The sequence below is a fragment of the Helianthus annuus genome, chromosome 16 (genome assembly GCF_002127325.2).
Source record: "Helianthus annuus cultivar XRQ/B chromosome 16, HanXRQr2.0-SUNRISE, whole genome shotgun sequence".
NCBI lineage: Eukaryota > Viridiplantae > Streptophyta > Magnoliopsida > Asterales > Asteraceae > Helianthus > Helianthus annuus.
Genome location: NC_035448.2, coordinates 103,997,678 through 104,022,102, shown reverse-complemented (window position 1 = coordinate 104,022,102; position 24,425 = coordinate 103,997,678). Strand labels below are relative to the sequence as shown.

General features: G+C 37.2%; 1 protein-coding gene across 1 annotated transcript; it reads right to left on the bottom strand.

Moving 5' to 3' along the window:
* Nucleotides 1-288: 288 nt before the first annotated feature.
* On the bottom strand, nt 289-11,573 carry LOC110935951 (putative RNA-binding protein Luc7-like 1). The gene is made up of 13 exons (XM_022178295.2): nt 11,324-11,573; nt 10,181-10,233; nt 9,779-9,947; nt 9,615-9,678; nt 7,916-7,995; nt 6,868-7,021; nt 6,266-6,327; nt 5,524-5,598; nt 5,345-5,403; nt 4,895-4,976; nt 4,734-4,777; nt 3,611-3,853; nt 289-561 (listed from the first exon to the last, which is right to left on the bottom strand). The coding sequence occupies exons 1-13, from the start codon at nt 11,468-11,470 to the stop codon at nt 543-545; spliced, it is 1,251 nt and encodes a 416-aa protein (XP_022033987.1). The 5' UTR covers nt 11,471-11,573; the 3' UTR covers nt 289-542.
* Nucleotides 11,574-24,425: the final 12,852 nt, after the last annotated feature.

Sequence of the window (24,425 nt, the reverse complement as noted above, 5' to 3'; positions counted from 1 at the left end):
AGAAAAAAAAAAGTTGGGATTAAATTGCAAAAGATGTAAAACTTAGCGTTAAAAGTAAAAAAAAAAGTCTAAATTGCAAAATTAAAGTTATTTATTAGTTTTAGATAAAGATAAGGATAAAAATAAGTGATATCTATATATTGATTATTAATTAATATTAAAAAAATTTATTAAACAAATATAAATAAAAATTTTGAGGTTTAAGAAGAGAATGACATGTGGCATTATTTAGAGTCTTTTATTATAAGTCAGATTAGATTTATACTAACACATCGTACACTTTAAACATTTAGTCAATAACAATGGTTGTTTTCCATTATGAAATCTACATAAATTGGCTTAAACACATCAATAACATCCGCATGAATTCCTTTCTAGCAAACATCAAGAAAACCCCAAAATGATAACAAATACAAAGAAGATAAGTCTGTTCTAGCACCAATTAGACCCACTAGTAAATCTGACGTTAAGACTCCATGAACCGACCCAAAAAAATGTGCAAGAACATGAAAAGAAAACCTTCTCTTTCACCAGCTTCATTGCTAGTACCGGTCATAACGCCTGCACATGAGTTCAAAATTAACTCTGAAATTAAAACTTCAACCTGTTCACTTCCTATTGTGAAAATAGTATGGCGAAAAAACTATAGAGATTGGCTATTATCATTATAGGAGATCCAATTTTTTGGCCATCAAGAAGCACAAAAAGAACTAAAAAGGCGTCGGAAAAAATGACTTGTGATTAATTATATTCGGTTTATTACCATCGACAGTTTGAATTAAAAAGTTAAGCCGTAAACAAATTGTGTCAAATAGGTTGAAAGTTACCTTACAGCATTCTTAATAGTTTTATCTTAAAGTTAAATTATTAACCACAAAATAATAAGATAATTAAAAAAGGAATAATGGATTTTAATAATCCTAACTATTAGTCGTTGGCCGGCGACGGTACCAACTTAAAAAATAACCAGTGGTGGTCCCACCTTTCATATATTGTAAACCTATGTTGTCAAAAGCGAGCTAGGCGCGCGCCTAGGCGTAGTGAGGCGCAGCTAAACCGCCTGGTGGAGAGTTAGGCGCAAATCGGCGTCTTTTTTCAAAAAACGCACTCAGGCGCTCACCTGGAGCTGGGCGCAGGCGCAAAAAAGCTACCCTAAACCGAAAAAAAACCGCCTTAAACAAGAAGGGACGGCCTGAAACGTTAATTTAGAGAGGGTAGATAGTTAGGAACCTGGTTTAGCAACTTCTTGAAGACTGCCTGGTTAAACTCTAGAGTATTGTGGCCGACCAGCAATGTGGCGGACTGGTGTCGGCTGCTCTTTTTGATACGAAACCCTAATTCAATAAAATTGATGGGCTGCCTTTTGTAGATTATGTGTAGATGGTATTGGGCCAGCCTTTGTTTTAAATAACTAAAATATTTTATAGAATAGATGGGTGGCCCAACTAAAGATCTTTAAATTGTTTTAGGGATAAATTACACTTTTCGTCCTTTATGTTTGTATCGGATTGCAATGGATGACCTTTAACTTTAATAATTACAGTCACGATCCTTTATTTGGAAAACAATTACACTCTACGTCCTTTAACACTAACCTGGTTAAATTTTTCAGTTAAGTCAGGTCATATAAGGGTAATTTAGTCTTTTTACTATTCTATTATAAAGTATAAAATAGTTTAATATATACAAAAAAAACAATATTTAAAACTTAATCTTTCCTCTTATCCAACATATAACCACCACCACCATCTCTAAAACCACCCATCTGACCTAACTGCACCACCCCCACCACAACGTGACCTAACCACCACCATGAGCCACCACCTCCATTACGCCTAATCTAACCATCATAATGAATATCAAGAGCCTTAAGTAAAACTCAAGAACACAAAACTCAACAGCAGGTTTGCGTTGAAAGGGACAAAGGATGAAAAGAAAATTGTTTACTGCACTCTTATGATTGCTTAACCAATACATAAATTTAACCCATATTTATACTCTTACTTTATCTATTCTTAAACAAATTCAAACACTAAATAAAATAATGAATAAGAACCATCGTATTTATCTAACCCAAACTGAAACCTCCATACCTACAACGAAATCCCAATCAAGTCAAACACTAATATCTTAATTGATAAACCCAACAAAAATATGCCCTTTTGCCCTGGTGATAATTTCGATTCATCCAACACACCACCATTGCCAAACCTACACACCACTTCAAGGATAATTTGACAGATCTCAAGCTTTAGTTCTACAATCAACAACTAAGTAATTTCCCCAAATCAATAACCAAGTAAATTCAGTTTTATGAAAACCAGAAAAACTTTCGCCGTCGGTGGATTGTTTCAACAGGAGAACTGTCGCCTTTCAGTTTTACGAAAATCAGAAAAACAATCGCCGTTCTTCCGGCGGCGAAGCTCCAGCTTCCTTCCGTTATCAATTTCCGACGCTGGTGGCTCAATTCAATGGTGGTGGTGGGGCGGTGGACGGATTTGGTGGTGGTGGTTGGGATACGATGGTGGTGATGGAAGTTGGCTGGAGAAAGAGTAAAAGAGGGAGAGAATGATGTCTGAGTATGAGAGAAGACTAAAGAGATAGGGTTTTACATAAATGAGTGAAATTACCAATTTACCCTTTTGTTCAAGGCACATATTTAGATTTAACTGGAAATTTTAATTTGGTTAGTATTAAAGGACGTAAGGTGTAGTGAGTTTTACAAATAAAGGATTATGAATGTAATTATTAAAGTTAAAGGTTATCCATTGCAATTTGATACAAACATAAAGGACGAAAAGTGTAATTTACCCTTGTTTTAGTTTGTTATAAACACTTAGATATTTTTACAAACATTAATTATTGTTGTACATATTCTAAAAGGATATTATGATTTTTTACATTATATTCTTATAACAGTGTAAAACCATTAATTTTATGCCTATTATATATTTTCTTTAATTTTTACTACGGCGCCTTACTTAAAAAAACCCTCGCCTTTTTTTGCGCCTTGCGCCTAGGCTCCAGGCGAGACCTTTGCGCCTTAAGTGCGCCTAACGCTTTTGACAACATAGCTGTAAACCAATGTACATTTACTAAACTGAAAAGGATAAGGGGACAAGAAGAAATTAAGGTTTTGTTAGTAAAGGTTCATTAGTTTACAATATCTGAAAAGGTGGGACCACCACTGGTTATTTTTGAAGTTGGAATCATTGCCGGCCAACGGCTAATAGTTTGGATTATTAAAATCGATTATTCCATTAAAAAATAACGGTTATCCACATGTAAAAGTAAAGATAATGAGTGTTCAAAGTTCGGTTCACTGGTTTGACGAAAAATAAATTGAGTCGTCCCGCTAACTATGGTTTTAGTAAATGACAACCAAACCAGCCATGCTGAGTGAGTGGAAAATGCCATTTGGTTTGCGGTTTAACAGTTAGGTTTTGGCATCCGTTTACAAGTTCCAAACTGTGAACTGAACCGTCTGGATCTCAACCCGACCAAACCAGTTAACTTGATTCGGTTTGAGTGTTCCGGTCGATCCCAATGATTTAAGAATACCCCTAGTTAAAAGATGTGGCAAAATACGTAAAAGGAAATAAAATCAAACCTTGGTCGATCATAATCCCTGACACGGTCCCTAGACCGTGAGCGTGATCTATGACGGCTCCTTGAATCACGGTCTCTTTCTCTATCACGGTCATAGCGGTCATAACCACGACCACGGTCATGATGCCTATCACGATCTCGACTCCTACGGTCACTATCACGTGTACGGTCACGGTCACGGCTACCGGCTCGGTCACGATCTCTGCTGCCCTCTCGTTCAAGATCCTTGCTTCGTTCTTTTGATCTAAGCAAAAAAAAAAAATTCTCATAATATAAAAACAAAAAGGTTGTTACATTCACTTATGAATGGTTGATTCAGGTTATGCTTCATCTCTAATGCACGAGTTAAAACAAGATGAAATATTGGCTTACATATCAAGCGGGTTAAAATTTCTTTTACTAAAATTGTTACGCATTAAACACTAATGTATGTGACGGTCACCCAAGTATTTAACCCTTGTCATTGAAGTCAACAATTTATTGAAGCTACTTTATAGGTCACCTGAGTATCGTATTCTATTTATACAGGTTGTCTTGTTGCATCAGAAACAAGTAGAATGACGAGAATACCCTCATAGTCTTGAAAGGATAAAACTTTGTTTATGAGCGGTCAACATGTTACAGATAAAAACTGTTGTTCTTTAAAATAAGAGCACTTTCAGCTTGATTTGTTAGGTTGAAAGTGGTATAAATGACACGATAAATTGTTGGCCTTGACGATAAAGCCAAATACTCCACCTGTGCAGTTAATGCGGTTAAACATCGGATATCGGTGAAGGACCGGTATTTGAGATATTGGTTATCGCGGTGAAATATCGGTAATTTTAATATCATGCAGAATTTATATATATAACAATTTAACACTAACAATTCAGTGATATATCGGTTATATCAATCAAATGTCAGTGATATACCGGTTATATTGGTAGTTTGGTACCGATATTTGACACCAACATTTTACATGGGGACCGATGACCGATATTAACTGCATAGTACTCCACACGCTATTCCAAAAAAATTATAATAATTTACTATTAGAACAATTTATTTTTCCTGTGATCAATTAACCATATTAGACACTATTCATTCATCAAACGGAGGACATAAAGAAAAAGCAGAATTACCTTCTGTCATCTTCCGGGACCTTCCTTTTATTGGTTCTCTCTTCCTGAGATAGTAATAGCAAAAAAATTACACTTGAGTGTTTCAATACACAAAATCTAGCCAAACATAGAACAAAAACCTGAAAACGTAAATGAAAATAGATGATATATCAACATATTACCAGAAGATCAGCTAACTTCTCACGAATTTGCATATAGCCAAGATGAAGCTTTCCTCCAAAATGATCCGCTAAGCGGCGGTCACTGAGAAGCAGGTTAGAAAGTGAAATAAAAACAAAAAATAAAATAAAATAAAACATAACCATCACAATTCATAACTAATAAAAAGATAATTATATAACAGTCCTACAATTCTTTCAGCTAATAGTAGAATGATCAACATTCAACAAGCAAGCATAGTACAGAAATATAAAAACGCACATTCTTTAGCAGCAAAAGTTTATCCTCGTAAAACTGGGCCCAAAAGCCTGCTGGTGACAAGGAGGTATAATCGCCATGTCAAACACTGAAGTTACTTTAAAGTTTAAACTCTAAATACTAGTTCTTGATCATCTATTAAAATAATGCTTCTTTAAATAATAGTTTTCACTGAATAAGGTATTCATGCTTACCTGTCGTATACACTTAAAAAGGCTCCACATATGTCGCAGACACGTAACTTCTGATCAGTCTGAAAGACAAGATTTTTAAACAGTGAGCATTTTAATAAGTAAAAAGATATAAATTCATGATAAAGTTACTGCCCTTGATATAAACTAAGCCAAAAAACCATAAATTGTGAAGAACTTACAACTCGCACATCTGCAGCAGTATACTTGGAAGAGTCTGTAACAGGTTCCACACGAGGAGGCAAGTGCATTGAAAGCTACAAAAACAAGATAATATAAAAAATATCCAGGTTGAGTATACAAAAAAAAACAAGACAAAATCATTGTGTAGCGCTTTTGGATGAATGTACAACCTAACTAATTAACACAGTTAAAATGATATAAACACATGGATAATGCCAATTCATGCTCCATTTGTGCGCAATCATATTTCATTGTGGAAAATGCCAAGTGGGCTCTTATGATTAAAGAAATAAACCAAAAAGCTTTTACTCTAGATCTATGTTGTCAAAGACGCAAGGCGCATCGGCCTCACCCCCCGGGAGAGGGGGGGAAGGGGGGGGGGGGGGGGGGGGTTGCAGAAATGAGTTTCTGAGCAGGAATTTGGTTGAACTCATGCGTGCCCGCACGTCCTGCGGACACGAATGCCGCTCCGGGCCCGCGTGAGGCAGTTTTTGCACGCACACGGTTTCGTTTTTTGTGCGTTGCCTTTTGTTTCCTGCTTATGCGCTGCGCCTCAGCACGTTTTTTGCGCCTAGTCGCACGCCTTTTTGCGCCTCAACACCGTTTTTTCAACAAAAAAAAAACATTTTTGCGCCTACGCTACCACCAGGCGCTATAGGTGCGCCTCGCTGCGCCTAGGCGCGCTTTTTGCGCTTTTGACACCATAGCTCTAGATGACAATAATATCAGACAGTGGTTAACCTTTTTTAGCGCTTCAGCCTCTTCAAGTGCTTTTTGTGCTTCATCCAACATTCCTTGCTCCCCTAGAAAAATAAAAGCATTAACGACAAGACTTAATAGCCAACTAAAGATATTAAATTTGATGCAAATACATTAACTTTTACATGAATATATGTACACACACATATATATATGTGTGTGTGTGTTAGTAAAATGTCATTTTCGTCCCTGAGATTTGGCCAGTTTAGCGACTTATGTCCCAAGGTTTGTTTTTCCGCATCTGGATCCAAATTGTTTGAAATCTTGCCATTTTCATCCAGCTCACTAACTCCATCTATTTATCTCTGTTAAGTCAAGGGTAGTTTCGTTTTTTCTTTTTGTTAACTTAAACGGCAATTCAGTCTTTTTCGCTTTATTTACAAGCATTTAGCATAATGAAAAATACCAAAAATGGTAAGATTTCAAACATTTTGGATCCAGCTGTGAAAAAACAAACCTTTGGACGAAAGTCGCAAAACTGGCCAAACCTCAGGGACAAAGATGACATTTTACTCTTACTTTTATAAAATAAAATCAATAAATTGTATTTGATTGATTTAAAATTTAATAATAATTCAACTTACCAAGATCTTCTGCTTTTTTCAGCTTCTCGTTAATCAACTCTTGAGTGCGAGCATCGGGAGTAGGCACGGGCAATGGTGCCAATGATGGAGGGTTTGGAAGAGGTGAAGGTAAGGAAGCTCGATCTTTGTTAAATGCGTCTAATAAGAGCATTGACTGGTAATAAAAACAAAACCACTCAGAATAATAAAAATAATAATAATAATAATAATAATAATAATAATAATTAAAAACCACCTGTCAGTTAAAAGACCAGACAAATTATGGAATTCAACAAAACGATTTACCTGTATACTCAAATCTACAAACTATTAGTGACCTTTATTTGTTTTAATATGTAGTACTTACTCTTTCTAAAAAAACAGTTAACTATTTACAAGGATTGAGAAAATAAGAGCTCTAGACAGCTTTTACATAAATCTTTATCCCATTGGTTTTAAATAAAAAATATGTTTGTTTACGAATTGTCCAGCAAAAAGTTCTTGATACGCTCAAATATATGATATAACTGAAGTAAAGCTTTGAAAACAGTCAAAGAACTAACCAATCTTGGTTTAAAAAAGCGTGAAGCGCACAAAAGCGGCGCGGTCTAAAAGCGAAGCACAAAAGCGGTGAGCTTTTCGTACGCAAGGCGCAAAGTGATTACATAATTTATTTTACATATCCCATATGTTTTTAGCATCCCCTACCTATGATTTAGCTATAATTAAGAAGCTTTATATATGTTTTAAAATGAAAAAAAAAAACATAAATGTACAACATAAAAAAGCCTGTTGTACAACACTCAGCTGAACAAAAACAAGCCATGTACAAAAAGTGCGCACCTCAGCTGCGCCTCAGATCGATTTTTACCCTAAAAAGCGCGCCTTTTGTACACAATGCGCCTTAGGTCGCCTCGCACCTAGGCGCGCTTTTTTAAACCAAGTAACCAACTAAAACCTAATTGTTTTTTTCGCTTTAAAAACCACAGAGAAGAACTAAAATAATACACTTATCTACATATTTGCACTAAAATTATGATAATGAAAAGGTCTAGAAAAGCAAACGTACCTGTTTGTCTGCTCTTTGAGTTCTCAGTTCTTCAAGCGTCTCCAGGGCTCGAATCTTCATATCTGTTTTCCCTTCAAGGTCTACAGTATAACATATGAGAATGATGAGTAAAGCATAGTTATTAAAGGCGCGAAGCGCACTCTAGGCGCATAGGCTCCGATTAGGGCCTAGGCGATAGGCACAAAAAAAAGCGTAGGCCCGAGAAAAAAAAAAGCGCACTTAAATAAAAAAATTAAAAAGTTCATTAAGGGAATAAAGTACTCAAAACCAAAACAATAATGTTCATACTAGCACTTAAAAAGTCACAGATAACAAAATACTTGAAACCAAAATGTTCATAGCACTTAAAAAGTATCTGATAACAAAATACTTAAAACCAAAATGCTCAAAGTCAAAAACAAAAGGTTCACTAAAGTAATAATGAGTAAAACTTGAAAGCCAAAAGAACTGAATAATCTTGATAACACAAACTGAATAATCTTGAGTAAAAAGTCTTTTCGTGTGGTGTTGTAGGTTACAAGTTGGTGTTTTACATTTTGCAACGCGCGGATTGCCGTCAAGTCGTTAGATAGAAAACAAAAACACTACATTGTGTATGCAAAATCAGAACTAAATCAGAAATAATCAGCTGGTAAAGAATAGGAACAATATCAAATCAGAAATAAATACACTACAGAATATGAGGAGTTTACAAATTATAAAAATAATATCCCTATTTATCAGGAACATGTAGAATTAAATCAGAAATATACTAATCGAAGAATTCAAACTGAGATCCGGATTATTAGAGATATAATCCGCTGGAAATCTCCCTATAAATACTCCAGAACATCAGGAATTTACGAATTAAAAAAAATATTTATCAGCAATTCAGTATTAACTGTGCGCTAAAATTACCTAGGAATCAGGAGCGCAATTAATGCGCATCGCTCAAAAAATTCGCCTAGGCGCCAAAAGCGTGCGCTTTTGATAACTCTGGAGTAAAGACATATACGTATGTCATATTGATCATCTGAAACCTATGCAGTTAATGCAGATAAAAACTGGATATCAGTCAAGGACCAATATTTGAGATATCGGTTATCGCGGGGGAATATCGGTAGTTTTGATATCATGCAGAATTTATATATATATAGCAATTTAACCCTAACAATTCTGTATACTCTCCTACCGTTAACAAACTAACCTTTTGCAACCTGCAAAACACTAACAATTGTAGCAAGTAGAAACTGATTAAGACTTGAAACACTAACATTTAAAACTTAACAATTAAGACTTACAAACACTAATAGCAGCGATAAGAAGAATAAAGAATGGTAGAACTAAGAAGAAAGGTACTGATATCTGGAAAATTGGTTATATATCAGTCAAATATCGGTCCCATATCGCCGATAATATCGGTACCGGTATTCTGACCGATATTTGACACCGATATTTTACATGGGGACCGATAACTGATATATCATTAATATTAACTGCATAGTCTTAAACAGAATAGTGTAGCATATGTTCATCTGAAACAATCTTTAATAGAACGCCTAACTCACACACCCACTAAACCTACTCCTAAATCTAAAACAAATAAATACATAGTTCACACATCATGAAATAATACTATAATAATGTAACATTTATTAAAGAAAGCGTAATGTTTTTAGAGAAAAAAGATGAAATGTTATTTGCTATCGACCAAGCTTACCATATTGATCAGCTTCTTTCAGCTTCTCCTTTATCTGCTTTGACAACTCAAGAATCTCAGGCGTCTGCAATTTCACAAATCAGCAAATAAAGCAAACATTAACTGACATAAAGACGCACATATATAAAAAGAAATCCACAAAACGCGCAACAAAAAAAATTCACCTGTGTAACTTCTGACACAGAGATAGCAATAGCTGCTTTAGCATCCTCCTCACTAAGACGTTTAAGAGCTCTAGCAATTTTTCTGTCACATTCAACAATGAGTCTGTCTATAACATCCTCCAATTCCCTATCATAATTGTCTTCACCTTTTGCCTTTGCTTCTTGGTATCTGATTACAGTTAAGTAACACTGATAATGAAAATCCCCATGTTCAGTTGTTCAAATCTCACATATATTATAAATCTTGAGAGAAAAAACAAACAAGAAATAAAAACATATGGGCTAAAAATCTTAAAATCATATAAAGTGCACCAACTTGAGATGTCATCTTCTTGACATTTCTAGAAAATAACCATTAATATGTAATAAAAGTTGATAATACAAGGGTGAGAAAAAGGATACTCTTTCCTCAGCTGAAACGAGTGAACCTTTGGGCATGGTCCCATGTCCATTTTCTGGAGTTTCAAAAACAAATAAAATTGAGTAAGCATCATAAAGTTTGTCACCAAAAGAAAAGGAAATATCTGAAATCATATGTACAAATTGACTGTAAAATGAAAATATGCAACATCAATATGTAACTACATGAACTTCATAAGTACATTCGTTGTTAAGAATATCATTTTTCTTTTTTACATTCCAAAGTTCCAATTAATCCTTATACTCAGATATTGGTTAAGTCTTCCTTCTCCTATGCTTGATACCAAACTACAACACCAATTGATATTAAATCCATAAAACAGGTCAAACTCTGCTAATCTTTTTACAGTCTCACGAAAAACAGTGATACACCAAATAAAACAATAAAGTTGTATTCTCTTCTAACTTTTCTCTCAATACTCCAACAGTTGACCCTACATTAATAGTCTTTACAAATACTAATCTCTGTGATTGTAATTCCCTGAACACCTGAATAATAATAATATACCGCTAGTTGCAGCCTGTGGACATAAGTCACAGTCACACCGAACCATGCAAATATAGTGTTCCGTTTTCTCCATTGTAATATCTGTTTTATACATGATTGTTTTGTTGTGGTTTGCTATCCAAAAATACCTAGCACGCTTCTATTTCTCTCAATACTCCAACAGTTGACCCTAGAATTAGTCTTTATAAAAACTAATCTCTGTACTGTACTCGTAATTCCCTGAGAACCTGAATAATAATATACCGCTAGTTGCAGCACGTAGAGGTAGGTCACAGTCACACCGACCGAAAGACGTAAATCTGACGTTCCGTTTTCTCCGTCTTGATTTCTGTTTTGTGCATATGATTGTTTGGTTGTGGTTTGCTATCCAAAGATACCTAACACTCTTCTATTTCACATTCTACTGCTTAACTCTAACAAATTGCTGTTAGCTTCCACGAATTACTCAATAAACATAGCTTCACATTCAAATTATATTCAAACAAACTAAACTTCTTATCATTCGTGTAACATAGTATGCAATATTAACAATAAGAACCCTAAAAATAACTCAGTTACTTTGTGTCGAACCGTTTATTCTTCAAATATAACATTAATTAGGGTTTTGTATCACTTACAGTGAGTTGAAAGAGTTCGTGCGGACAAAGGCCGACTAAGAAGAGACGACAGACATCACGATCGTAGTACTTCCGATTGACTTCTGTTACGTCTCCGTTACGATTGGCTCCCATTAGCACATCTAGCTGCTTTCTTATTGCATCCATCTGGACGGAATCGTTGCGTTCTCCGGCGAGCACGCAGTGGTTAGGGTTTTGGTGTTTGGTTAGAGAATCGTGAACCAGAGAAGACGTTAATCTGGCGATGTGTGTGTATATATAGATATTAGGTTAAGCTGTGGAACCGAAAGTCTCGGCTGGTGCTGAGTTTTTTTTTTTTTTTTTTTTTTTTTTGGTTAAAGTGCAATCTTCCATACTATCACCCGAAACATCCTGTGTCAGGAAAATTTAGTTTTTAATAATAAAAGGTACATAAACAACATTTTCAAACTCGTTAGTATCTTCTTTCCCTCCCCACAATGATTTATTTGTTTTGTTTCATTAGTATCCTAACTTTGTCTCCATGTGTATTCATAGTTTTCGTGTAAAACTAATAACCTTTTAATTCTTAATGAGATCTTAGTATAAAAATGTTTCGTAAACCCATACAAAATGTTATATGATAAAAACCGAATAGAAATAGAGATAAACTTAATTCTCATCTTCATTCTATTCAACATTACAATATATAGAGATGAACATAATTATAAACCCTAAAGCCCATAAGTAATGGGTTAGGCCTAAAATGTCTGGTTTACAACACTCCCCCTCAGACATTTAGAATTATACACAATTTAACAACATACTTCAGGATGATGCTAAATAGGTACTTCAGGACCTGAATAAATAAACTGATACTACTGGATCAGCTATGCTGCCTCATTAAAAACCTTACTAAAAAAACCCAGTGGGACAAAACTTAGTTAAGGGAAAAAGAGTACAGCGTGTATAATTCTCCCCCTGAATTCAACAAATATCTTTTAATCTACGAAGACCGATCTTGTGTGATAACTGCTCGAAACGGCTTCTAGGTAAAGATTTTGTGAACAGGTCTGCTAGATTTTCACTTGACTTGATCTGATGAACATCGATTTCCCCTTCTTTCTGCAAGTCATATGTTGAGAAGAACTTTGGTGAGATGTGCTTTGTTCGATCGCCTTTAATGTATCCTTCTCTTATTTGAGCTATGCAAGCAGCGTTGTCTTCATAGATAATTGTCGGCTCCTTCTTGATCTGTTCTAATCCGCATGCTTCTTGTATGTGATTAATCGTTGATCTCAACCACATGCATTCTCGACCAGCATCATATAATGTTATCAATTCGGCATGATTTGATGATGTTGTTGTAAGTGTTTGCTTAGTCGACTTCCAAGAAATTGTTGTGCCACCGTATGTGAATACATAACCTGTCTGAGATTTTGCTTTGTGAGGATCTGATAGATATCCGGCATCAGCGTACCCAACAAGCTGGGACTTTTGATCTTTCTGATAGAAAAGACCTAAGTCTTGTGTCCCACAAATATACCGGAATATATGTTTTACGCCATTCCAGTGTCTACGTGTTGGATTCGAACTGTATCTCGCTAGTACATGTACTGCAAATGCAATGTCAGGTATTGTGTTATTTGCGAGATACATAAGGGCACCGATCGCGCTTAAGTACGGTACTTCTGGACCAAGTACTTCTTCGCCTTTTTCTTGAGGGCGATAAGGATCCTTGTGTGGATCTAGCGGTCGGACAACCATAGGTACGCTAAACGGATGTGCTTTATCCATAGGGCTGGCATATCGTGTATACCCGTACACGATAAGACACGATACACGAAATCCCATACACGAACACGACATGATAACTTATCGTGTTCTTTTTTTCAAACACGAACACGACACGATATACACGAAAATTACCTGTTAATACCTGTTAACATGGTTGTTTGACTGTTATACACGAAAATTACCTGTTAACACGAACACGACATGCTATCTGAGAGTTATAGAGGGAGTTTAGGCTTTTATTTTTTGTGAATTGAATGAGGAATGAAAATAGAAAGGAATTAAGGAACCCACACGCACATGGCTGATGAGTTTTATTTAATTTAATTTCTTATCGTGTACTAACGGGTATTAACAGGTAAACAGGTATTTAACCTGTTATAGACAAATATTAACATGTAATCTCGTGTCTACCTGTTTGGTACACGATACCTGTTAAGGCCATACATGATACCTGTTAACTTCGTGTAGGTTCGTGTTGTATATTCGTATATTCGTGTAAAATTGCCAGCCCTATTTATCCATATTGAAACGTACTAACATCTTCTGGATGTAGTTTGATTGATAGACACATGTGCCATTGCACAGATACTCAAATTGTAGTCCGATACATAATTTCGTCATACCAAGATCTTTCATTTCAAATTCCTTCTTTAACAACTGAGCAGTTTTCTCTATATCTTCAAGAGATCTGATGATGTTGATATCATCAACATAGACTGCTATTATGGTGAAATTTGAGAGTGATTTTTTTATAAAAAAACAGGGACTGATTACATCAGACTTATATCCTTCTTTTTGAGGTATTCACTAAGTCGATTGTACCACATACGACCAGATTGTTTGAAACCATATAAAGATCTCTGGAGCTTTATAGAACACATATCTCGAGGTGTTGTTTTTAATGCTTCAGGCAATTTTAATCCTTTAGGGATTTTCATGTAGATGTCATTTTTAAGTGTCCCGTATAAGTATGCGGTGACGACATCCATTAGTCTCATATGAAGTCCTTCAGAGATTGTGAGGCTGATTAGGAACCTAAGGGTTATCGCATCCACTACAGGGGAATACGTTTCCTCATAATCAACTCCTGGGATTTGGGAAAACCACTGTACTACAAGTCGAGCCTTATATCGTACAATCTCATTCTTTTCATTTCTTTTTATTGCAAACACCCATTTATAACCTACTGGTTTGACGTCTATGGGTGTTCGGACTACAGGTCCGAAAACATGTCGCTTTTCGAGCGAATTCAATTCGGCGTTTATGGCTTCTTGCCATCTTGGCCAATCATTTCTGTGCATGCACTCTTCTAAAGTTTTAGGTACGTAATCATTTTCATTGATTACATCCGTTGCTATAGCATATGCGAATATATCATCAACACGTGTTTTATTTCGGTTCCACATTGTATTATCTTGTACATAATTAATAGAGATCTCATTTTCGTTCGGTACCGGTGTTTCTTCTGAAACTTCATTTTCCTCTGGATTCATAGTTGTCTCTTCTGGGACATTTACCTCTACCGGGGTTTCACTTATAAATTTTTGTGAGTTTTCACCAACTGCGTTACTTTGCTCTTTTCGTTTCCGTGGGATTTTGTCTTTGGAACCGATTGGTCTCCCACGCTTTCGTTGTATAGTAATCGCTTCTGGGATTACTTCAATTTGAGCAGGTGCATTTGATGCTGGTACATGTGACTTTGTCACTCTATTCGTGTATGTGAATGCATCTGGTAATTCATTCGCTATTCTTTGCAAATGTATGATCTTTTGGACTTCATATTCACATTGACCACTTCAGGGGTCGAGATTTGATAGCGATGATGCATTCCACGTTATTTCTTGTGTTACCAGTCTTTCTTTGTCCTTATCTCCCCCTAAGACTGGGAACATTGTTTCATCAAAATGATAGTCAGCATACCGTGCTGTAAACATGTCTCCCGTCATTGGTTCTAAATATTTAATAATGGACGGGGAATTAAAACCAATATAGATACACAGTTTTTTTGGGTCCCGTTGTAGTACGTTGTGGTGGCGGTATTGGTACGTGTACCGCACAACCAAAAATTCTAAGGTGGGATAAACTTGGTTCTCGTCCGGATACCAGTTGTAATGGGGAGTATTCATTATCAGCAGTTGGTCTCAATCTAATCAGTGCAGCGGTATGCAAAATAGCTTGACCCCATGCAGAAGATGGTAATTTACATCTCATTAAGAGTGGTCTAGCGATTATTTGTAATCGTTTAATCAGATATTCAGCTAAACCTTTTTGCGTGTGAACATGAGGTACTGAATGTTCAACATTGATCCCAATTGACATATAAAAGTCATTAAAAGCTTGATATGTGAACTCTCCCGCATTATCCATCCGGATGTTTCTAATTTGATTATCGGGGAAATTGGCTCTCAATTGTATGATTTGAGCTAAAAGTCGGGCAAATGCTACATTTTGAGTAGCTAAAAGGCTCACATGTGACCACCTTGAGGATGCGTCTATTAAGACCAAGAAATAGCGGAATTGTCCACACGGAGGATGAATAGGCCCACAAATATCCCCTTGGATTCTTTCTAAAAATGATGGGGTTTCATGTATCAATTTAGTTTGTAAGGGCCGAGTTACAAGTTTGCCCAGAGAGCATGCTGCACATGATAAGTCTTGTGGTAGCAAAATTTTTAAGTTTTTGAGAAGGTGCCCGGTTGCACTTTTGATTATTCGTCTCATCATTATGCTACCAGGGTGACCTAGACGGTCATGCCATATATTGAATGTGTCTTTATCTAACAGCTTTTGGTTATGTAACACCCCGTGTTTCCGGAAGTCAAAGTCAAAGTCAAAGTCAAGATTGAAGTCAAAGGAAGAAAAGATCGCAAATTGCGATCTGTCTCTCCTTGCTCAATCCCTGTTTGACTTCTTTGACTGTAGTTAGTCTATTTTATGTTTTTACGTTAGTTGTATTATGTGGAGTGATTAATTACAATCGAAGTAATCGAAGTATATTTCTCGATACGAACCGCTTTACGACTGTGAATAATAGGAAGTAACAATGCGATAAAGTCAATTAATCAGTAATCGAACTAATCTAAACATCATCGAACTCGAAATTCGAATTGTGCAACTTTGGTATTATTATACGTGTGTGTGTGCCTTATGTGTTACTTGTGCATGTTTACTTTATGTTATGTGTGGTAATCAATCAAAACTCGAATCGAAATCGAAACCCAATCGAACTCAATCGAAATCGAATTATGATAATTGGTGGAAAAGAGACAGTGCAAGATATAGATGTTTGTATGTTGATATAGTAGTTGGGATTAAAAGTAATTTGAATAGGAAACTCTATCATATTCTCATCAATCGCAATCGAGATCAAAATATCAAAAATCGTCGCACCGAACACTCGAATCGTGCAGCTGATCGATCAGGTTACCAGCCAATCGGATCGAGCTGCCTGGCCGATCGGCCAGCACTTTCCTCAATTGGCATCCTATAAATACCCCTTGTCACTCTCAAACTTTCTACTTTTGGAAACCTCTGTCCGACCAGCTCGTGCTCCCCTCTTTTTCTCAGATTTCTCCCGATTCAGGTAAGATTTCGTCCTAAATCTTGTACTTTCTTGATCTACACGTACTCCTACACCTTTCTATCTTTCAAATCTTGATTTCTAACCGTGAAATCATCAAGATTCAAGTGTTCTAGGATGATGTCATCATGGTGTTCTTGAAGAACTTCATGTTTTGGCCTCAATCCACCTAGAATAACTTGGATCTAGCCGATTTCCACATAAACAAACAGAGATCTTTCATGGATCTAAACATTACATGGTGAAAAGGATTGAAAGATGGTTTTTCCAACTTTCTTTCAACTCTTTTACACTTAATGCCTTCAAAACTGATAGAAACGGAGCTTGTGCCGACTTGCTAATCATTCCGGTGGTTGCATGACTCAAGATCCGGAATCTATCCACGAGGTTCACCGATTTCGGGTTAAATGTCAAACTCCGTTCCGAACTGTTCACCGGCCGGATTTGGGTGATTCCTGTCCGAGCAGGAGAACCAAGTAATAACGAGGGTTCTATGGTTCGACTCGTTGTCAAAACACCTCGATATAACGACAATCAATCATAACAACTAAGTGTTAGGCGAACATGCTGATCAGGTCAGGATGCTGACCAATTGGACTGCAGCCGATCGGACAGTCAGCCGATCGACCGGCCAGCCGATCGGCTAACACATGGCCCCACACCTAATCAATTTGTTTTGAAGACTAGCATTGAACGAACAGCTGTTCAATTGGACTACCGTCCGATCAGATTACTCTTCAGATCATAAGATACTATACTTCAACACTTAGTCGATTTTCAACATGTTCAATGCACTAGGAGTGCCACCCGATCGAACAGCCGTCCGATCAGGTGACACCCTGCTGAGAACTTGTCTTGCTAGAAGTACCTAACCGATCGGGCTGCCGGCCGATCGAACGATCGAACGATCGACCGACCTGAAAGGTAAAGATATTTCAGTATTTTCTAATGCTACAACGAAAACTTCAAAAGTCAAACCATCATACACAAACACATCCTTCTCAAATGAAGAAACAATCCACTCGAACAGCCATCCGATCGGCCTATCGACCGACCGGACAGCTGTCCGAACGGACTGCCAACCGAATGGTCAGCCGTCCGATCGGACTACCGTCCGATCGACCAGCTGTCCGACTCTCCAACACTTGTTTTCCGTTCTACGCGTTGCTTATCGTTATACTATCAAACTATTCAGGCTAACCCTACTCTCAAGCGTTCCCTTCAATCCATCAACCGCTGTGAGTATACTCGATCCTTTTTTGCTTTCAGCACTTTTGGGTGTTACATACGTTACTTATACGAAATCACATCGAACACACTACGCAATAATTTAAACGCTAACCATTACCGCATGTATTACGTGACTAAATGAATGATTGTTGTTATGTTTACACGTGGAATACTGTCTACCTGCCTTAATGACGATAGTACTATAGTTTGGACTCAGCACCCATCCACACGGGGGTTGTTAAGGACAATTATTTGCATGGATTACGGTGGTAATCATGTATTGCGAACTGCCTCGGGCCGTCAACCCGCAATCATTGGTATCGATAGATCCATGTCGATAATTAACATGCTTCGTTTTCCTCTGTGTACGTGCTGGTTATGCGTAAACTATTTCGAACTCTATTATGCTATTATCAAACTTGTATGCTCACCTTTACATTTTATGTATTGACTTTATTTTAACGTATGTGACAGGTGTTTAAGATGCTTATCTGCTAGGAAAGCGAGGCTAGAATAAAGCTCTAGAGCCCAACAAATAGTTGTCTGTAGTGGTCAAATTAAGGATCTCTAGAAGCAGATAAACAATTGCTGTTTATTTAAATCTGAGTTGTCGGAACAGAATATTTGCCTGGATTTTTGTCTGTAATAATTTATTTTACTGTTTGAGATACAGTATGGGACGTATTATTTAAATTAAATAGTAATGATAAATGTTATGGAAACTTCTGTACAATCTGTTTCGCTCAGTGCCATGCCCCGATGATTCCGCCATCGGTTGGGGTGTGACAGATTGGTATCAGAGCCATAACTATAGGGAATTAGGCAAGACTCGACCTAGTCCGGGTTGATGTCTTAGACACCTAGACTATAGTTAGGAACTGTCACACCCCTAATTTCCATGTGTCACCGGTGGGCCCGGTGGGGGAGTATCGTGACGTAGTTGATATCATCATAGTCAAACAACACAAATTATAATGCACAGCGGAAGCAATAAAATAGATTTATTTCAACCATATAAAATGTAATATCTAGTATCACATAGTAGCTGAAATAGATCCACAGGCGGATCAATCAAAAAAGGAAAATTGTTCAACAGATGAATGACATCCAAGCTTGCGAGACTCTACGATGCTAAGGAGTAGCCAACCTATTACGTGTAGAACCTGCACTTAATCTTTTTGGGGAAAATACGTCAGTTTACACTGGTAAATACAATTTAACTGACTCATTTTGAAAAGGTTTTAAAATTTGATTTGAATGCACATGGCACAAAACTTTTTATAACTTGGGAATAATTAATCAAATTTAATCTTGTAAAAGAATTACATGTTTGTTATGCGTTCAGTCGCTCGGTTCGTGCCGGGTTTAAGGTTAATAGACACACCACATAGTATAAATCCGCGGCGGGAAACCAACGGTTATACCTGAATTATATGGACACATTGTCTGGTGTACGCCTACACCCGCGTGTCAAGGTCGTGGCCATTTCGTGAATGATGCCAAGGATATCCGGGATATGGTCATTAAACTCCCAAAGGCGTAAAACAAACAAAACCAATTTTTAAACGGGTCACATTGATAATACCCAACTACTAATGAGTTAGGGTCAATTGCCCGACCAAGCGGTATTTTATATACCGTACCCCAAGCCCGTATAAGGGGAAAATAAGTTAAAAGTATTTACCTGAGCAAGTATAAAACCACAATAAGCAAATGCAAGTGTCTTTTACTGGTCTCCTATTATGGAACGAAGGTTTATAATAACCTATTAGAATCCTAACGGGTCTTTAATATAGCCTAAGCTTAGACCGGTTAGTTTCAAGGAATAAATATGGTTTAATCGCATGGAAGGCGAAAACCGGAAAGGAATGTGATTTAGGCCCAACAAGTTTGGAGACTTGTATAATATGGGTAAATTGATCACATTCTGGATTTTGAGACAAAGATGAGTTACATATCTGAATAAATCAGTAATTATACTTAGTTTATCATGTTATAACAGTAGGGTATTATATATATGTGAATTTTATTAATTATAACCTTCTTATGCACCGAAAGGGCATTTTGGTAATTTCACATAGGCCTAAAAGGGCAAAACTGGAAATCTGAGTTTCAATCTTTAGTTTATTGTTATAATATATAATTTTACTAAATATATCAGTAGGTATTGACTCTTATACATATAAAGTAGTTTTGACATAGACTATGTCGTAAAAATGCCTAAAAAGGCGATCTGGAGCCATTTCTGGGTTTTAAAAGAAAAGCTGATATTTTTATAATTCTAGAAGGCTCAAAATAATATATTTAACATAATAAATCAGTAGAAAAAGGTTTGAGGTCAAAAGGATTTATAAAACTCATTTTATAGCCTAAAAGGGCAAAACCGGCTTTAGCCGAATTAAGCTTAGAACACTAAGTTATGCTTAGCCTAAAATTGAATAAAAATCTTTAAAAATCCCAAAATATTATTTTATAATAGTAGGTATAAAGTTTTGTATAAAAATTCGGGTTTAGATAGGCTATATGAGATTTATGCTATTTAATTACTAAAGAAGCTCTTAATTACGCTAACGAGCATAACTTTGATTCTGGACCTCAAACTGAACTCAAATTTCGGTTACAAGTCTATAATTCAGTGACTAAGATGTCTACCCTTTTATATTTTCAAAAATCATATTTTATGGGCATTTGGGTATAATGGTCAACATATGGGCATTTAACGGAAATTTGCGTAATAATTAAACAACTAGTGAACTAAGCCGTATAACCACAGAGGGTTATACTAACATGTTACTAGGTCCAAAAGAAGCTCTAAGTCAATCTTAAACTTGACTAAAACGGGTCAGAACTGAAAGTCAAAGCGAAAGTTAAACTATGCGACTTTCGGTTCCAAACTGGGTCTAAACAGAAAATTGTCGAGTTGAACATGTTGGGACATGTTCTTACATTAGTTACCAAGTTATTTTAATGATCAAACAGGTTGCATATATCCTACATTGCTAATTATGAGTTAATTCGGATTTAAGCATTTTGTTGACTTTTTAAAGTATAATTTGACTCGACAATTAACATGGTTAGAGTGGGAATCTGATAATACCCTTTTAAGGGTTTGTTACCCACATAATTACATACTTATAGGTATTTTTAATTCGAGATATTACTGAGTAATTATGGACTAATCTCGAAGTCAAACCTTAATTATGATGGTTTGACTTTTAGCTAATTAACTAAGCTAAAATGGATGACGCCCTTTTTAAATCCTACCATACATCTTTATTTGACCCGGGTTCCTGACACGTTTGTCCCACATGACACGTGTCTTTATTTTATTGGACAGGAATTTTCGAGGTGTTACATCCTCACCCCCTTAAAAGAAATCTCGACCTCGAGATTTATTGAAATAATTGAGGGTATTTTTCTTTCATTGTGGACTCTAACTCCCACGTATAATCGGGACCTCTACGGCCATCCCATTTGACCTTGACAATAGGCACATACTTCCTTCGAAGCTTCTTTACCTGTCGATCCTCAATCGACACAGGTTTTTCCACAAATTTTAAGCTCTCATCTATATGCACATCCGTGTGTGGTATGACTAGTGATTCATCAGCTAGACATTTCTTCAGATTGCAGATGTGGAACACATTGTGAATACCACTGAGCTCTTCAGGTAAGTTTAACTTATAAGCCACTGACCCTACACATTCGATGATCTCGAATGGTCCTATATACCTCGGGCTTAACTTACCTTTCTTACCAAATCGCATCACCCCCTTCCAGGGTGATACTTTGAGCAAAACTTTATCACCAACCTCGAACTTGAGGGGTTTTCGCCTTTTATCAGCATAGCTCTTCTGCCTATCCCGGGCAGCTTTCAGGCGGTCACGAATTTGGACAATCTTGTCCGTCATTTCAAAGACTAGATCGGGACCTGATAATTGAGTGTCTCCTACTTCTGCCCAACAAATGGGCGTTCTGCATTTTCTACCATATAGTGCCTCAAAAGGCGCAGCCTGAATGCTGGAATGATAGCTATTGTTATAGGAGAACTCGACTAAAGGTAGGTGCCTATCCCAGCTACCTCCTAAATCAATCACACATGCACGCAACATGTCTTCCAAGGTTTGAATGGTACGCTCACTTTGCCCATCCGTCTGAGGATGGTATGCCGTACTAAATTTCAATTGCGTCCCCAGAGACTGTTGGAAACTCTTCCAAAAATGCGAAGTGTATCTAGTATCCCTATCAGAGATAATAGACACTGGTACCCCATGCAGGGATACGATTTTATCAACATACAGTTGGGCCAACATGTCCGAACTGTAAGTTTCCTTAATGGGTAGGAAATGAGCTGACTTGGTCAGTCTGTCAACTATGACCCATATAGTATCATTTCCCTTCTGCGTTTTAGGCAACTTGGTGATGAAATCCATCATCACCATTTCCCATTTCCAAGTGGGTATTTCAGGCTGTTGTAGCAAACCTGACGGCTTCTGATGCTCAGCCTTGACTTGAGCACACGTCAGACATTTGGCTACATGGGTGGCTATAGACTTCTTCAAGCCTATCCACCAATAATTTGCCTTCACATCCTGGTACATCTTATCCGCTCCAGGATGAACGGAATATCTGGAACTGTGGGCTTCCTGTAGGATGACGTCTCGGAGTCCTCCATAAACAGGAACCCATATTCTTTCATTTAATCTCAGGATTCCGTCCTTGCCATAGGATAACTGTTATTCAGTTACTCCCAGCTTTTCATTAGGATAGTTAGCTTCTGACACAGCTTCCTTCTGGGCAGCTAACAATCTTTCATTCAGATTATTCTTGATTTCAATGCTCTTGGCATTGATTCTTATTGGTTTCACCCTTTCTTTTCTGCTCAAGGCATCTGCGACTACATTGGCTTTGCCTGGATGGTATCTTATTTCACAATCATAATCGTTCAGAGTTTCCATCCAACGTCGCTGCCTCATGTTCAAATCCTTCTGATTGAACAGATGCTGAAGGCTTTTGTGATCAGAATAGATCACACACTTGGTTCCATACAGATAGTGTCTCCAAAGCTTTAGTGCAAATACAACGGCACCCAACTCCAAATCATGAGTGGTGTAATTCCTTTCATGCACCATTAGCTGTCGTGAAGCATAGGCAATGACTTTGCCTTTCTGCATTAACACACAACCCATCCCGGTGTGCGATGCATCACAATAAACTACAAAGTCTTCAATTCCATCTGGCAATGTCAACACAGGAGCATTACTCAACTTATGCTTTAAAATATCGAATGACTCTTGCTGCTTAGGCCCCCAATTGAACTTGCTATTCTTGCAAGTTAGAAGAGTCAGGGGTGCTGCAATTCTTGAGAAATTCTCGATAAAGCGTCTGTAGTATCCTGCCAATCCTAGGAAACTGCGAATCTCCGTAGGATACCTATTCTTTATAGTGACCTTATTAAGCTCACGGTAATCGATGCACATACGCATCGAACCATCTTTTTCTTGACAAACAAGATCGGTGCTCCCCATGGAGACGAACTAGGTCTAATAAAACCTTTGGCTAGCAAATCATCGAGCTGCGTCCTCAATTCCTTCATTTCTGTTGGAGCCAATCTATATGGTGCTCTTGCAATGGGAGCTGCTCCTGGAATGATGTCGATTCTGAACTCCACTTGTCTATCTGGTGGCAAACCAGGTAGTTCTTCCGGGAAAACTTCAGGGTAGTCAGAAATAAGGGGGATGTCTTCAATCTTGGGCTTTTGCTCATCAATGGTCACCTGTGCCATAAAAATGACACAACCTTTCTTCAAACATCTGGATGCCTTTAGCATAGCCACTTGCTCTGGCAATCTGTAGGTCCCCTATCCCGTGCGGATCGTAACAGAATCGTCGATCCAACCTAGAGTGCGGAATCCTCTAGATCAGATTTCACAGAAAAGTGTAGAAAATAGAAATTCCTTCAAACCCGATCTTTATTGATTATCTTCGTAACGATTACAATCAATCAAGATCCTAATTCGTCCAAGCCGTTGTCTTTCACGAATTATCTCCAAGTGATTAAGGTGATTAGAAGATTAACCTAAACCCTAATGCTAAGCTTTGTTTATATAGGACAAGGCTTTGCATATGGGCTAGGTCTTGGGCAAGGCCCAATTCGCAAACCCTCCCCCATATGTGGGTTTGGTTTGGCCCAATCACTCTTAATTCACTATTACAAACTATTACAAAGCTAAACCCGCTAACTGATTATCGTTTTACTAATTACAAGATATCCAAAGACCAAATCTAAGCTGTTGTCACAAAACATGCACCAACAAACTCCCCCTTGACAATAGCTCGCAAAGGTAACTTCAATCTTCAGAATCTCACAGTCTTTTGGTCTTTGGATAGCTTCAGCTTTAACAGCTTCTGTCAGCAACAAACTCCCCCTAAGATGATGCATCCAATCACCAAATCTTCAAAACAGTAGCACTTGAGTAAACTCCAGTTCAGCATTTGAATAGCAATCTTCAACTCTTCAACTCTGTCTGCAATGTAG

Bases quoted from the DNA above. Each gene is read 5' to 3' on its own strand.
- LOC110935951 (XM_022178295.2), bottom strand. From the start codon at position 11,470: ATGGATGCAATAAGAAAGCAGCTAGATGTGCTAATGGGAGCCAATCGT. The intron at 7,022-7,915 runs GTACGTTTGCTT...TTTTATTACCAG, and splicing joins CTCAAAGAGCAGACAAACAG to TCAATGCTCTTATTAGACGC. The intron at 4,778-4,894 runs GTAATATGTTGA...TTACTATCTCAG, and splicing joins AGAAGTTAGCTGATCTTCTG to GAAGAGAGAACCAATAAAAG.